Raw genomic sequence first — 15,201 nt, 5'->3', positions numbered from 1 at the left:
GATGGTGCGGGTTCGAGTGGGTTTGGAGGGAGTGGTCCTGAAGCTTGAACCTTGAGATCCCTTCCAACCGTTAGGATAGATTTGTATTTTTGTAGGTGGGTAAATACCTAGCCATTCTTGTAATGTTTGAATTTTTATTGTAAATATAAATATTTTGTTAACGCCTTGCCTTGTAAACATTATATGAATTGCTCATGCATATTTTAGTTTAACTTAGCAATTTTCTAAGTGTTTTGAATAAGTTAACCTTTCGACGCGTGTTGGATAATAGGTTACTGTTCTGTTTCCTCTATCATGATTGTGCGGGTAGAACCGTCACTTTCACTTAGTAGGATGACCAAACTTTACCTATATCTGACCTGCGTGAAGGTTTTCCTCATCTTCCTCTTAGAACTATTTACTGTTTTTGTGTTTATGCGGGTTGTGCCGCTTTCCACACGCAACGACTTACTTCCTCCCACACTTATTTATGCGGTGAATACCGGCATATCAGTGTGGTCAGTTCATAAGTATAAAGGTAAGGCTATCAACACAATGTGATAAAGGAGAATCATTTCCATTAGAAGTGGCTCTAGGCCTTTTCTTTACAAGTTTGGAATTGATCTACATGTAACATTTGCGTAATTGAGCTCCATTCCATGCTCTTGGGATGGGGGTGCCATCGAGCCTTTCGAGCCGGTATGCGCCCTTTTCCAAAACTTCTTTAATGATGTATGGCCCTTCCCAGACCGGGGCCAGCTTTCCTGGGCGTTCTTGGTTCGAAGCCTCGTTGTTACGCAGTATGTAGTCTCCGACATTGAAGTTGCAGAGTTTTACCCGCGTGTTGTAGTACTTTTGCATTTGTCGCTTGTAGTTCTCTTCACGCGCTGCGGCTAAGTCTCTGCGTTCTTCGGTCAGCATAAGGTCTAACCGTCTTTCCGCATCATTGTCTTCTGGTTGAGTTATGACTCTTGGTGAGGGTAGACCAATTTCGACCGGGACCATGGCTTCAGTGCCATAGGTGAGGCTGAACGGGGTTTCGCCCGTGCTTGCCTTTTTTAGCGTTCTGTTCGCCCAAAGGACATGTGGAACTTCGTCCACCCAGCTGGATCTATGTTCCAAGAGTCTTTTCTTTATGCCGTCGACGATGCTCTTGTTTGCTCTTTCCACCTCACCATTACCCTGCGGGTGTGCCACTGAGGTAAAGGTGTGGGTGATTTGAAGTTCTTTCAGCCACTTTTGTAGCTTCTGGTCAGCAAAGTTGGTGCCGTTATCGCTCACCAAATTCTGTGGAAGTCCAAAACGACAAATAATAAATTCCCAAATAATTTTTTGATATGTTTTGCGGTTGTTTGGGCTAAGGGTTTTGCTTCTATCCACTTGGTGAAGTAGTCGATGGCTACCACTAGGAACTGAACGTTCCCTGCTGCTGTGGGAAGTGGGCCTGTCACATCGATGGCCCACTTCTGAAATGGCCATGAAGAAGTGACTGGAACAAGTTCGTTCTTCGGGCGATGCGTGTTGGGTGCGTAGAGCTGGCAGGACCTACATTTTCTGATGTAGGCCAGCGCATCCGTATGCATCCCCGGCCAAAAGTATCTCGCGTTGTTTAGCTTAGCTACAACTGCGCGTGGACCTGCGTGTACTCCACAGATGCCTTCGTGTACTTCCCTTAGGAGGTAGTCGGCATCTTGGTTGTCAACGCATCTGAGTAGTGGGCCAAGAAAATTACGCCTGTACAGTATGTCATCAACAAGTTGATAGTTCAGTGATTTACAGCGTATCTTTCTTGCCTGTGTCTTCTATTCTGGTAATATACCCATTGCAAGGTAATTTATGATTGGTGTCATCCATGTTTCCATGCCGGTTTGGTTGACACAAATATCCTTGTGCGGGACTGATGGTGCTCCAAGAAGTTCAACGCGGATGTCCTTTCCCAAGTGGGTGAAGGCTAACGATGCAAGCTTGCTTAACGCATCCGCAGATTTGTTTTCGCTTCGCTTGATGTGCATAACTTTGCAATCGTTAAAATCGCGCATAAGGGTTTTTGCTTGTGCGAGGTACAGGGCCATTGTGTCGTTCACGGCCGTGTACGTCCCGTTTATCTGGTTGGCTACTAACATGGAATCCACGTGGGCTTCCAAGTTTTTCACCCCCATCTTACGCGCAATTCTTAATCCGGCCAAGAATGCTTTATACTCCGCTTTGTTATTCGTACTTGGGAAATCCAGCCGAATAGCGTAAGTGTACTCTTGGCCCGCTGGGTTAGTTAGTTTCAACCCTGCGCCTGAACCCTCGTTGTTGGCTGCTCCATCAGTATAGAGTCGCCAGACATCATCAATGTCCTGTGCTGGAGAGGGTTGAGTCTCTTCCTGGCACTCTTTTTCCCGAGAAGCAGGGACTTCTGCAATAAAGTCGGCTAAGACCTGGCCTTTTATGGCTGGTCTTGGCTTGTACTTTATCGCGTATTCTCCCAATTCAATTGCCCATTTGGCTAGGCGCCCTGACAACTCGGGTTTGCCTAGAACGTTTGCAAGTTTGAAGTTGGTGAGAATGGTGATTGGGTGGCCTTGGAAATATCGTCTTAGCCTGCGTGAAGCCTGTACAAGCGCTAAGACTAATTTTTCCAGGGTAGAGTACCGGGTTTCTACATCTGTTAAGACGCGGCTAACATAGTAGATGGGCATCTGGATGCCTTTTCGTTCTACTAGTAGGACTGCCCCGGTTGCTCTGTCTGTGGCGGAGAGGTAAAGAATTAATTCCTCCCCCACTTCTGGTGCTGTGAGTGTTGGGAGTTCGATCAAGCGTGACCGAATCTCTTGAAAAGCTGTTTCCGCTTCTGGTGTCCAGCGGAAGTGCGTTTTCTTCAAGCAATTTCTCAATGTTGACACGAATGGGAACGACCTATCCGCATGGTTTGCCAAAAAGCGGTTAAGTGCGACTAGTCGTCCATTCAGTGTTTGAGCCTGTTTGATGGTAGTAGGTGATTCCATTTTCATAATGGCTTCGACCTTCTCAGGGTTCGCTCTGAAGTCATCTTTGGTGACGATGACTCCTAAGAACTTCCCTTCTTCCATCCCAAAGGAACACTTGCTCGGGTTGAGCTTCATGTTTATCCGTCTGAGCGTGTTGAAAGTTTCTTCGATGTCTTTCAACATCGCTTCTGGCTCAAGGCTTTTGATGACCAAGTCATCCATGTAAACTTCCAAGTTCCTCCCGATTTGGGCATGAAACTCTTTGTCCATCAGGCGTTAGTATGTGGACCCGACATTCTTAAGTCCGAATGGCATCATTTGATAACAAAATGTGACATCGAGCGTCCGAAATGCGGTTTTGTCCTGATCGTCAACGGCCATGTGGATTTGATGGTATCCCTTATACACATCAAGGAAGCATTTAAGGCGAAACGGTGCTAACGAATCTACCTTAAGGTCAATTTCGAGTAACGGGTAACAATCTTTAGGGCATGCTTTGTTTAGGTCTTTAAAGTCTATGCACATGCGCCATTGTTTGTTTGACTTCGGTACCATGACGGGATTTGCAACCCATGTTTGATATTTACTAACGCGTACGATGCCTGCGTCAAGGAGTTCCTTGACTTGGGTTCTACACGCGTTAGCCTGCTCAGTCCCCATCACGCGACGCTTTTGTATGACCGGCGTAAACGCCGGGTCACACTTGAGCTTATGCTCAGCCTTACTTCGGGGTACACCCGTCATGTCGGCTGGTGTCCACGCGAAGATGTCAGCATTTTTTTGCAACAAGCGTTTGAGCAGGGTGCGTGTGGGATGAGTGATCGTTGGGCCAATGGTAACAGCCTGGTCAGGGTATTTGCCATTGAAGGCCCATTCTTCTGGCTCAGAGGTTGTTGGTTTAGCCATCTTTGGTTTAGGTTTGGATGAGACAGATGCGATGCATACCTGGGGAATGCCCGTGATCATAGCAACGCCCTCAGCTGTTGGCCATCCCATCATACCATGGACCGACGACACCACAGCATTGAACCTTGCCATCCCGTCTCTCCCGAAGAGAATGTCGTACGTGTGGTGTGGCTTCCTCATTACGATGAAGTCCACGTCTTCTGTGCGGGAGTACTTCCCGTCTGTGAGAGTGACGGGGAAGGATAGGATCCCCAAGGGGGTGTTTGTGCTGCCGTCAAACCCTTCCATCGAGGCGTAAACCGTTTCTACGCGTTCTTTGTCTTCGTCGTCTAGTTTGTCGAAGAACTGCCTATACATGACGGTTGACGAAGCGCCATTATCAGCAAGAGTGCGGGAAGTGATGTCGTGCCCCAGCTGGCTTTTGATGACTATGGGGCCTTCTTTGTTGGGCCCTCCTGGCACACGCGGGAAGCGCACTTCAGCTTCCTTCCACGCACTTGGCTCTGTTGTTCGTCGTTTTCTTCCTCTGACGTTGCCATGAACCATGTGGATGCTGATGTCGACGGGCTTTCGTCCATTGCCCTTGTACCGATTGTCGTTCCTCCCTCCGTTCTTGATTGACGCCACGAGGTGTGTGAGTTTCCCATCTTTGACGAATGTTTCGACGATATCCTTCAAAGATGTGCATTCCTCAGTGGTGTGGCCTTTGGTCCCGTGGAAGTCACAGGATTTGCTCTGATCCGCGTTATGACGCTGTCGGATTATTGGAGCCTTTGGCCATGGGAGTTTCTCGGTGGCAAATATCTCGGTGACGCTTTTGGTGAGTGGCGTCCATCTGGGATTCCTGTTTGATGAGTGTGTGTTGTCCCTTCCGCCTAAGAGAGGGCGAGAGCTGGATGAGGTGTCAAAGTTTATCCTTAACTGCCAAATTCCAAGCTTCCTCTTCTTATTTTGTCGGGCGGTACGGACGTTATTTTCTCTGGTCTTCTGCGTGTAGAGATTTGTGCTCTGGGGAAGATTTCTACCCAGTTGCTTCTCCGTCTCGGCAAAGCGTATAGCTGCCGTCATGATGGCATCCCACGTGGATGGCATGCCATCTTTACCCGTCAACGTGCGGATAAGCTCTGGGTACTCAGCGCCCTGGATGAAAGCGGCGCGAACAAGATCTTCACTGATGGTGCCCAGACTTAGCTTCTTTGAGTTGAAGCGAGTGATGAAGTCTAGCAAAGATTCGTCTTCCTCTCTGACGCAGTTGAGGATCGTCCACTGCTCTTCAGTATATTTTCTTTGTTGACTGAAGTGCTGGCTAAACTTGTGCTGGAAGTCTGCCCAATCATAGATGTGGTGGACCGGTAGACGATCAAACCACGCTCTGGCTGCCCCGACGAGCGTCATCTGGAACATGTAGCACCATGTGGGTTCCGTCCAATTGCTGACGGTTGCCCCCGCTATAAATCTGTTCAAGTGATCGTCCGGGTCAGATACGCCGTCGTAAGTGCCTATGTTGGACATCTGTTTGGCACTCTTTGGAGCGATTGCTTCCGCAATGTCTCTTGCAAACTTGGACGTTCCCGCGTTTGCAACAGTCGATCTGAAAGTTTTGGAGAAGTCACGTGGGTTTCCCCCCGCGCTCTTTGGCTTGAAAGTTTCTCCAAAACTTCTTTTCGAGCGGAAGTCTGCTTCTTTACGCTTCCCTTTCGCCTTATGACGAGGGTTTGCGTCACTGTCAGATTCTTCCCACTCATAATCCGAATACTCGCAATCATTGCTCATGTTGAGCTGTTGTCGAGTGCTTCCGAATTCGTCATTAGCCTGTTGGAGTGAACGTAAACGTTCATCCAACTCAGCTTGGAATTCTTTCTGACGTGCTTCCGCCCAAGCTTTAACTTGATCCAGTGTTTGGCGGGGAAGCCTCGTCTGTTGCTTCTCTACCTGGGTATTAGTGAATCCTAGGGGAGGGTTGTTTACTGCACTTGCCCCGGCTTGGGTAACCGGGGTAGTGTTCGTAACATTCGTGTATTCGCCGGTGTTCCTCCCAGTGGCTGGGGTTGTGGTTACCGGAGCTTCTTGGTTACCCGGTGGCTTTGGCATCGGAGTAACGTTAACCATCTTTCCAGAAGTTTTGAAAAAACTGAGAAAAGAAGAATTAGTTCTAGCTTAATGCACGGATGGCGCCAATGAAGAAACACTAAATGACCCCGGCAGATTACGGATAATCTTAGGGTTAAACAGATGCTTCCCACGAGGGTTAGGTCCGGCAAAGATGGTTATTCTTCTCGACCTGCAAAACAGACACCGTGAGCTCGTCACTGAGAAGGGGGGGTTCCTCCTTGTGACCACCCTCCGGCGTGAGAATCAGACTAGATTGCTCTGAATATAAGTGTATATTGAGAGAAATAGCTAGAGAGAAGATAAGATGATGATACCGTTCCAAGGTGTTGGAGTATTTATAGCCGAAGGTAGGTTTCCAAGCAGGTACGGCCAGCTGTATATAATATTCATTTTCCACCAACTACAGGCTACGTACGTGCCACGATGGGAGTTGGTGGGTAGGCAGCGGCTGATAGTGACATTTTGTACTGGAGCGAGCTCCTCCTCGTACTATTGTCGGTGAGCTGTCACCCTGTGATTGGTTCATGGGCTGCTTTTTTCAGATCTTGTCTATTTTGTCCATACCTTGGTAGGTATAGTACAAAAGATCTTCCAGAAGCGTACGGACTGGCTCTTTTGGGCGGGAATATTCCCGCCTTGCTCATTCTTTCCTCAGGTGACATTGCTGAAGTATGAGTTAGTGCCTTATGCGTGTAGCCTTACTGTTAGTGCGGGTAGCCTTCCTTCTTGGCTTGTACCCACAGCTGCGGGAACAGGTAGGGTACCGTACCAAGGGAGGCTTTCCTGCGGGAACAGCTGGCTTACTGCGTGTAAGGTCTTCATCTCTGAGCATGGTGGGTCCTGCGGAACCAGCTGGTCTTTGCGCAGACGTACCTCTTCAAGGTGTGTCTTGCGGGTCCAACTGGGCTTTGCGGGGACCTACCTCTTCAGTAGTGAATGTTATTTATAATGATGTAAAGTTAGTTAAGTGCATGCTGTAATTAGTCTAATCTGCTAGCTGCTACATTCGATTCGATGAGGTGGTTTAGCACATTTGTAAGTCAATCAATCGATTAATTATTATGGTGATAAGAATAAAGTATCTGTATCTAAACCTAATAATACACAATGAATCACTTATGATATCGAAATGCAAATAGGAAAGTATTTAAAATCTACCTCCAATTTTGCCACCAGTCAGTGATCAAAACCTGAAATTAAACAACAATCAATCAATCAATCAATTAGTAGTAGTAGTAGTAGTAATTGGAAAAAGACAACTGAAGCGTACGTACCGGAGAGTGTAGTGTGAGAAATAAACAGAGTAGATGAGTCAAAATTTGGAAGAAGCCTGCCTTCGTATACGTGTATCAATATATATATATATATATATACATAGATGGTCACGCCTACCTAACCAGACCAATAATAAAGTATCTCTGTCTCTATTGGTCATGCAAATGCAACGGCCGCCCATGGATTTTGATCCCCTTTGCTCACTACACTGTTGGTATTAGTTGTAGTAGTAGTTGGGGACTAGATGCTCAATTTAATATAACCAGTTAAAAGTTTGAAATGAGTCGAGCTTAAATATGCTTGAGTCCGTACTCGAGACTATAATTATTAAGTTGTTAAAATAATAAACAAGACTTGCAAATCTAAACGACTGTTTTGTTCCAATGGTTTTTTAAGATTAAATCGATGTTTGTACAATAAATTTTTTAAATAAGTATATGCTAAACTCAAGCTTAAATTACAAAATGTTAAATCCAGGCCGATTATGTATCTTACTGGTGTTTGTATTGTATGTGAAATCAATTCGTGCAAGAAAACTAAAATGAGTAAAATCCCAAAACTTGTATCATTGTTTCATAAACGCACACAAAAAGGTTAGATGCTTGACCTCATGTGTGTGGGCGTGCATGTTGAGTACGTAGATATAAAGCAAGGGGCGGTCAATTAAACCGTGCATGTTTGGGTAGACATTGAAGGGTGACTTTTATCAAGTTTAAATTGTTGTGGGCGTTAAGACCTAAGGTTGACAACTTAGGTAAAGGTTATTGAAATTTTAAGAAATATGTAAAAATAGGTTAAAACGGCTACAATTATATATATATATATAATTATGAATATAAGATTAATTCCACATTTCTAAAGCTAAGTTACGATTCTTGTTTGGGTAATCTTTTACATTAGATGTACTATTAAACAATTGAACTCAGAGATGTATACTATAAGCTATTATGTAGTGTTTCATGATACTAACTAATGGCAATTAGATATAATAAAATATGGCATATAAGAAGATTTGTGGCTATATTTTTTTTTTATTATCTCAAAGTTACAAATTTTATTTTTCATTAAATAGAAACATAGATATTACATCAACATAGCAGGTAGACGGGCAACAAGCTGCGCCGCACCTCTTTTTGAATTGCAACCCCTAACCTGCTAAAGACATACCCCTGCCCCTTTTGAGTTGACAAATTGCTATGCACAACCCGTTGGACCCTGGTTAGGAAATAGATAGCTTCCGGTGCCAAGGAGCAAAAGGTATCAAAAGCCAGAGGGACAAAAACATGTTGGTTCTCTTCGCAGGCTTTAGCATGTTTCTCCACTTTATTCGTTTCAGCCCTTTTCATTGCTTGCCCAGCTACAAACTCATTATCCCTCAAACCAGCTAAGGGAGATACCCCTGTGAGGTCAACACAAGCGTGTTTTCCCCCGGCCCAACCAAAGACGAGCAAATCTGCCGGTCGTAGAGTGGATCTCCCTTCCGTGGGGTCTGTAAGGAAGTTTACGGGGGCTTCCTATTTAGCTGATATCCCAGCTCGCCTTAAGATGTCCCAAAGAACGTCCCGCACCCAATCATGTCGGTATTTGAACCCAGGCATCTCCTTACAATGAACCGCATGCTCTCCGAATTTATCCAGGCAAGCCTTACGGCAGATCGGACATGTTTCGTCTTCTGGGTACATTGGGACCATCAAACGGTACTTAAGAATGGCCCTACACTCGACCGCAGACATGTTTTGGCCCAAGCCATCAATCGGGATAACGGTCAGAAAATATTGGGCATGAGGACCTTGTAAGCATTCAATAACCGCCTTCTGTCGGGGGGACAATCCAAAAACTTCTCCCAGGCTCTGAGCGATTTTGCCAAAAAGGGCATTCGCCAAAGTTTTTTGAGGCTTTGGTGGGGCGGTGTCCTTATTAGAGAAACCGCCAATGTCAAAGTCTAGGAGAGCGCCATTTAGGCGTTCCAGGGCCTGCACGTAGTCTGAGTCCAGATTGACAACTCCGCTATTCCTTAAGATGTGATTCTGTAGCTTCCAAGACTAAGCCCTCGACGCTACAAAAGCGTAAACCCCAACATCATGAGCCGAAAGAAGGCCTAAACCCCCCAAGCGCATCGGTAAAGATGCAAGTCGCCACTGAAGATCACCAAAGAACGGGCCTCCACATACAACTATGTCTTCGATGGCTTCTCGAAGCCCCTTATCAAAACAGGATACCGCATCATCCATCATATGGGGGTGGCATGTTCGTAACCCAAAAAGCAACTTAGAAACCCCCATGCAAGACCTAAGCAGGAGGAGTTCGATCTGGGGATCCCTAAGGCAATGTAAGAGTTTCATAAGATCAACCGCACGAGATGCTCTCTGCCTCGCCAACTCCTTAATAAAGTAGGGATCTCGACTAACAGCCCCTCCAAGGAGCTTTACCCCTCTCTCTGGTCTACCAATCCCACTAGGGAAGAGCCCATCTTTGACTTTCACCTCATTACACGCTGGCCAAAAAACCTCGGTTTTCTTAATATTAAGTTGCAGCCCCAATGATGGCCCTTCCGAGCTGATAATGTCTAGGGCTTTAGCGACTTCGTTGGCACCACCAATAATAGTCCCATCATCCAAGTACCAAGCATGAAATGGGAGGTTCCAGTCATTTTGTACCCGGAGAACAAGAGGGTGTAATGCTAAGCCAAAGAGGAGGGGCCAATGGGGTCTCCCTACTGAACCCCAGTAGTAGCCCCTATACAGTCATCACCAACGTACAACCTAGCCGGCTGGGCATAAAGGAACTGGACCCATAGATAGATAGACGGGCAATGATGATGAACCTTCCGGAGAAGGGCTGTGCGGTCGACCATATTGAAGGTGTTGGAGAAGTCCACGGTAAGCATAGCTAAAGAACCGTCCGCGTGAAAGGAGTTAAGAAACTGGTTCGCGCTGTGAAGTACCGCCTCTGCCCCATTAGGGGTCCCCACCCCAAACTGAAAGTCCCCTAAATACTGAGTCATTTCCTTCCCAACCATCTTCATAGACACTTTAGAAACCAACCTACGCCAGATAGCCCCAACAGCAATGGGCCGAATTCCATTATCCGGCTTTAATAAAGGGGTAAGGGGGGCCGAAGCAATAAACTCAGCGAGCACCTTGGGCACAGACCCCCTAGCCATAAGTTGACGACTTCAGTGATGGCTGAGAGCAGACCCATGGAAGTCACTGATCCCTCACCACTAAGAGCGTCCAACAAGTGTTGCGCCCGCATCCTGTCTCTCCCCCATGAGGTCCCTTTAGGAAATGATCGGATACATTTAAGCACACAGTCCCCATCCACAGAGAGAGTAGGCAGGGCGACAGAGCTAGAAGGCAAGGACGGAGGCGGCACCACTGGGTGTTTATCAATGAGGGCTTTCATGGTTGAATCTCCGAGAGGGGCAACCCCACTTGAGCATAATACCTTGACTGCAGCTGTGAAATGACCATCCCTGACTTTCCTGAGACATTGTTTAATATTGATGCTGTTTTCAGAACCCTCCTCCCTTCCCACCTCTCTTTTAGAAAAAGTGCTTCCCCCCACGTTATCAAAGAGAGAAAGAACCAAGTCAGCAAAACCAGATCCATCTTTCCATACCGCAAGTGCTTGCTGAATGCTACTACATTGCAAAGACTTTCGATTCCCTGACCTGCGTTCCTGCCTAGTGGAAGGTTTCACCACCCTTAAAGTACAACGCAACAACAATAGTAATTTGACCCAATTCTCAATCGAGCCTGGTGAATCCACTACCTTGCGTAAAGCGCATGCCAAAGTCAGAGCAAACGCCAAACGACAACTTGGGGGATGCTCTTAACCGTTTGAATGGGAAGGGAGAAAACCCGTTCCAAAAGTGATACATCCCCAACCACTCCTACAGATGGACCTGGGTCTCTATCCACAGACACACGATTAGGTTTCTGGATCCCAACGATGAATTCTCCAGCATCTCCAGAATCCACAGAAAAGAATAGACACCATCAGCATGCTTGCACCCCCTGCTAAGGGCATGCATGTATTTATATATCCATTTCATGTACTACTATCTCAATTTCATATATTTATACATTCATTTCATGTAGTTATGCATTGATTTTATGTATTTAAACATTCATTTCATGTATTTTTAAACAAAAATTTAGCCCAAGTTTAATACTGATTATTAACCAAAATTAACTAAACCGAACCGATAACCGATCGGTTCAGTTGGATTAATGCTAATAACTACCCCTAAAAAGCGGTCGAGTTAGTTAAATGGACACAAGCCATTTGGTTGGTTGGTTGGTTGGTTGGGTCATTTTCTTGTATTCTAAAGTTGTGCCGTCCGTCCGTCCGTCCTTCCTTCCTTCCTTCCTTCCTTCCTTCCTTGTGGCCGTTAACTCCGAGGGAAACATAACCTTCATTTCATCGATCAATAGTTGGAACCCTAACAACACAAACAATTACAATTACTCTTCTTCTTCTTCTTCTTCATGATATCGTATAAAATGGATTGCGCTTTGAATATTTCACCATCCTTATTAAAATTATCTGCTCCGATTCCGTCTTCCAGTTATCATACTAATAATCTTCTTCGGAAGTCATCGATTGACAGAACAACAACAACACGCCTGAAGATCCAAGCATCTGCTGCTTCTTCAGACAACGGTGCAGCTGCAGCAGCTTTTCCCTCTGCTTCTCAGCAGCAGCAATATGTTACTATTCTTTTCTTATCTGAGATTATTAATATCACAACACAATTGCATTTTCCATTCATTATATAATTTTACTTGTTCATTCTCATTATTATAAGTTCAGTTTAGCCAGCCACCACTATAGTTTTTTTAACTTCGAAACCCTAGAAGAAGAAATACGGAGTTTAAATTGTACACTAACACTAGTAGTCGATTGCTTGCATAATCTCCTTGGATCATTAGATTACCTATACACTCTGCATTAACCTTATTAATTATTATTATTATTATTATTATTGTTATTATTGTTAGAATATACGAGTAGCTGTACTTTCCACCCATAGTTGTCCAACGCCCATACCATTTAGGGCTTTAATATTTGGATGGAATCTGACCAAAATCTGCCTGGAATCTTGCCCGAAGGTCGCTGGATCGCTTAGATGGCCCTTTCTCTGCGACTCACATTACTTGAAGGCTTAGGCACGCGCCGAGGGGCTTTAGACAACATAGTTTGGACCTGCATTTGAAAGTGATTATGATATTGAATAGCTAGAATCAGTTGATCGATTGTAAGAATAAGATAATCAAATGTCAAGTAGTAATTGATAGGTGTGACATGAAAATTATCAGGCTTTTTTTTTTCTGGCCTGTACTCAACATAATTTGGACATGTACTTAAATTTGTTTTCTGAGTAATTGATTATTGCAACTTTAATCATAATAATCAGAGTTTCAAGGCACAAAACCAAACATAAGTTCAGTTACTTATGCACGAATCCATTTTGTTTATGTATGTGCCATTGTATATTATGAATGGCATGTAATTTCCATGTAGGTTTGTAAACAAACCGAACGAAGTGTTTGTTTGTTTAACTTTAACTGAACATACGATCAAATGCAAACAAACCAGTTAAACGAACACGGTTGTATTGCTCGTGTTCATTTGTTAAGAAAATGAAAGTGTTCATGTTCGTTTCATAAATGGTGTAAACAAACGGTTCGTGAACATAAACAAACATAGATGAACAAATATAACTGAACATGGATGTAGTGATGAACAAATATAACAAAACATCGTTTGCTTGTTAAATAAACGGACTTCCCACCGAACGGTTCACGAACAGTACACTGAACAGATGTTTTGTATACTGGCCTATTTCCATGAATTCAATATTCAGGATATTCTAGTGAAAAAGAAAAAGTAGCTGATAATATTTTGAAATTTGCAGTCTTCATCGAATGCCGTAGGTGATATGCACAGAAAATTAAGCAGTCTTGAGTCACTTTTTTGCTATGATAAATCTGTGCCTGAGGAAATAATTGAGAAACCTGTTGGATTATCTTTAAGTGAAAAGAATATTGGCAATAAAGCACGGTGTATATGTTGTGAAGCTAAGGGTGCTATCCTTTGTGCCACTTGTTCTGGATCTGGATTATATGTTGACTCTATATTGGAAAGTCAAGGTATCATAGTCAAAGTCCGATGCCTAGGTAAACCTCTATCTTTTGTTTTTACTTTTGACCACACCATTGATTACATTGAAAATTATATGTTGATATTAAGTGATATATGGACTTTAAAAATAATGAGGTTTGCATATAATGGATGCATAGTACAGGTTTGGTAAAAAAAAAAACGTCAACCCTATAGCTAACCTCATTTGGCAGTTAACCTTTGTAGGCAATATGGCAATAAATGTATTGATTTATCGAAATTAATAATAATGTGTTTGAACTGGCTAATAAAAGAGTAGAGAATATGTATTTGAAGCTTTAGAATTGCATGCAGCGAATGAGTTTGAACTACTCAACTTCTATTTCTTATAGTTTATAATTACACAAATAGCCCCACTAACATATTTAAGGAAGTTAGTTTTAGACTCCAAATATGTTGCAATATGATAACCACTTAACCCAAAGTCCCAAACATGTAAACTTTTTAAACTTAGACATCAAAGGTGTGACTGGCCACATGCATGACCATTTTTTTTGGTGAAAAAACATGTTGTATTTACAGGCTTTTTGGTTTCAGGTTGTGGAGGAAGCGGTAATATTATGTGTTCAGAATGCGGTGGGCGTGGGTATCAAGGTGCTGCTTAACAATCCTGTTGGTCTGTTTTGTGTAAAAGAAGAGACAATGTCCTGTAACTTTGTTTTTTGGTATTGATATTGGTATTGGTATTTTTAAGATATTCAACACTATATTTTTTTATGTATGATGACAAACAAGTATTTGAGTTGCCCAACTCATATAATTGTCTCTTATATTAGTGGTTCCCTTTTAGTTTTATTTGGTTTGCCAAAAAAAAATCGTGAATGTAAACGCTAGTATGACATATGTATCCATGGATATAAATGTTACTTAGCGTGTGGGCACTGATGGGGCGCTTAATTAAGAACCATTAATATAAACGTTTAATCATGTAAATGAGAGAATTAGTAGCTTTGCTTTTGCCATGAAGCTTTCGGCCAAAACTAAAAGGCATTGTTTAATCTGAATTCTCTCAATGGTAAGAGTTCCAAGTAACCTTATCGTGGAAATGGATCTTTATAGACGGATAAAGATGGTGTATAATTAGGGAGTGTGTGTATGTTGTTCCAAAGATACCTTGCTATTATTTATTTGTCAGTATAATATATATAAAATAAATAGCTTTGGTTGAGGTGAGAGAGAAAGAAGAAGAAAGGGGTTGGGTTTGTTTCTCTTCTTGGAATAGGAATAGGAATAGGAATAGGGTTTCGTGGATCTGATCTGTGCTATAAGGTAAGTAAGATCTTTCTTTCCTCGTAATTGCTTTTTCTTCTATATCATATGAATATCAATCAATCATTCATTCATTGCCAACTCAATTCAACTTCATCCTTAACTTCAAACTCTTTTTCCCCAATATCAGTTGTTTTTTTAATCTACCTTCCATCTTTCTCATTTTCTCAACTGGGTGGCTTCTAATTATTACTAGATTTCTGCTGCTGCTGCTGCTTCCTTATCAATTATAATGCTTTTAGTTTTAGTTGATTTGGTTGGGGGGATAATACTAATAATAATAATACCTCTTTTAAATAATTCAACTTTCTCATCTTACAAACTAATTCTTTCTTTCGCTTGCACTAACATCATCACCACGTTGCTTCTAATTTTGATTTTATTTCTAAGGGGATCAAAATTACTATCTTAATTAATCTTCTTTACAACCCATATCATATTCATTATTATTCTTTATCAACCACATTCTGTCTCGAAAAATAATATCAAGTGTCAA

General features: G+C 43.2%; 1 protein-coding gene across 1 annotated transcript; it reads left to right on the top strand.

Annotated features, from left to right (window-relative positions):
* Nucleotides 1–11,687: 11,687 nt before the first annotated feature.
* LOC143609448 (uncharacterized) lies at nucleotides 11,688–14,213 on the top strand. The gene is made up of 3 exons (XM_077084201.1): nucleotides 11,688–11,962; nucleotides 13,171–13,432; nucleotides 13,974–14,213. The coding sequence occupies exons 1-3, from the start codon at nucleotides 11,741–11,743 to the stop codon at nucleotides 14,039–14,041; spliced, it is 552 nt and encodes a 183-aa protein (XP_076940316.1). The 5' UTR covers nucleotides 11,688–11,740; the 3' UTR covers nucleotides 14,042–14,213.
* The last annotated feature ends 988 nt before the right edge of the window (nucleotides 14,214–15,201 follow it).

This window comes from Bidens hawaiensis, unplaced genomic scaffold (genome assembly GCF_021521415.1).
Source record: "Bidens hawaiensis isolate Kalapana, Puna unplaced genomic scaffold, B.hawaiensis_p1.1 tig00419641_1, whole genome shotgun sequence".
NCBI lineage: Eukaryota > Viridiplantae > Streptophyta > Magnoliopsida > Asterales > Asteraceae > Bidens > Bidens hawaiensis.
Note: the sequence above shows the minus strand (reverse complement) of the source record. Positions and strands in the feature narration are given on the sequence as shown.

Coding starts and splice junctions, on each gene's coding strand:
- LOC143609448 (XM_077084201.1), top strand. CDS start 11,741: ATGATATCGTATAAAATGGATTGCGCTTTGAATATTTCACCATCCTTA. Junction 11,963..13,170: donor CTTCTCAGCAGCAGCAATAT/GTTACTATTCTT, acceptor TGAAATTTGCAG/TCTTCATCGAATGCCGTAGG. Junction 13,433..13,973: donor AGTCAAAGTCCGATGCCTAG/GTAAACCTCTAT, acceptor TTTTGGTTTCAG/GTTGTGGAGGAAGCGGTAAT.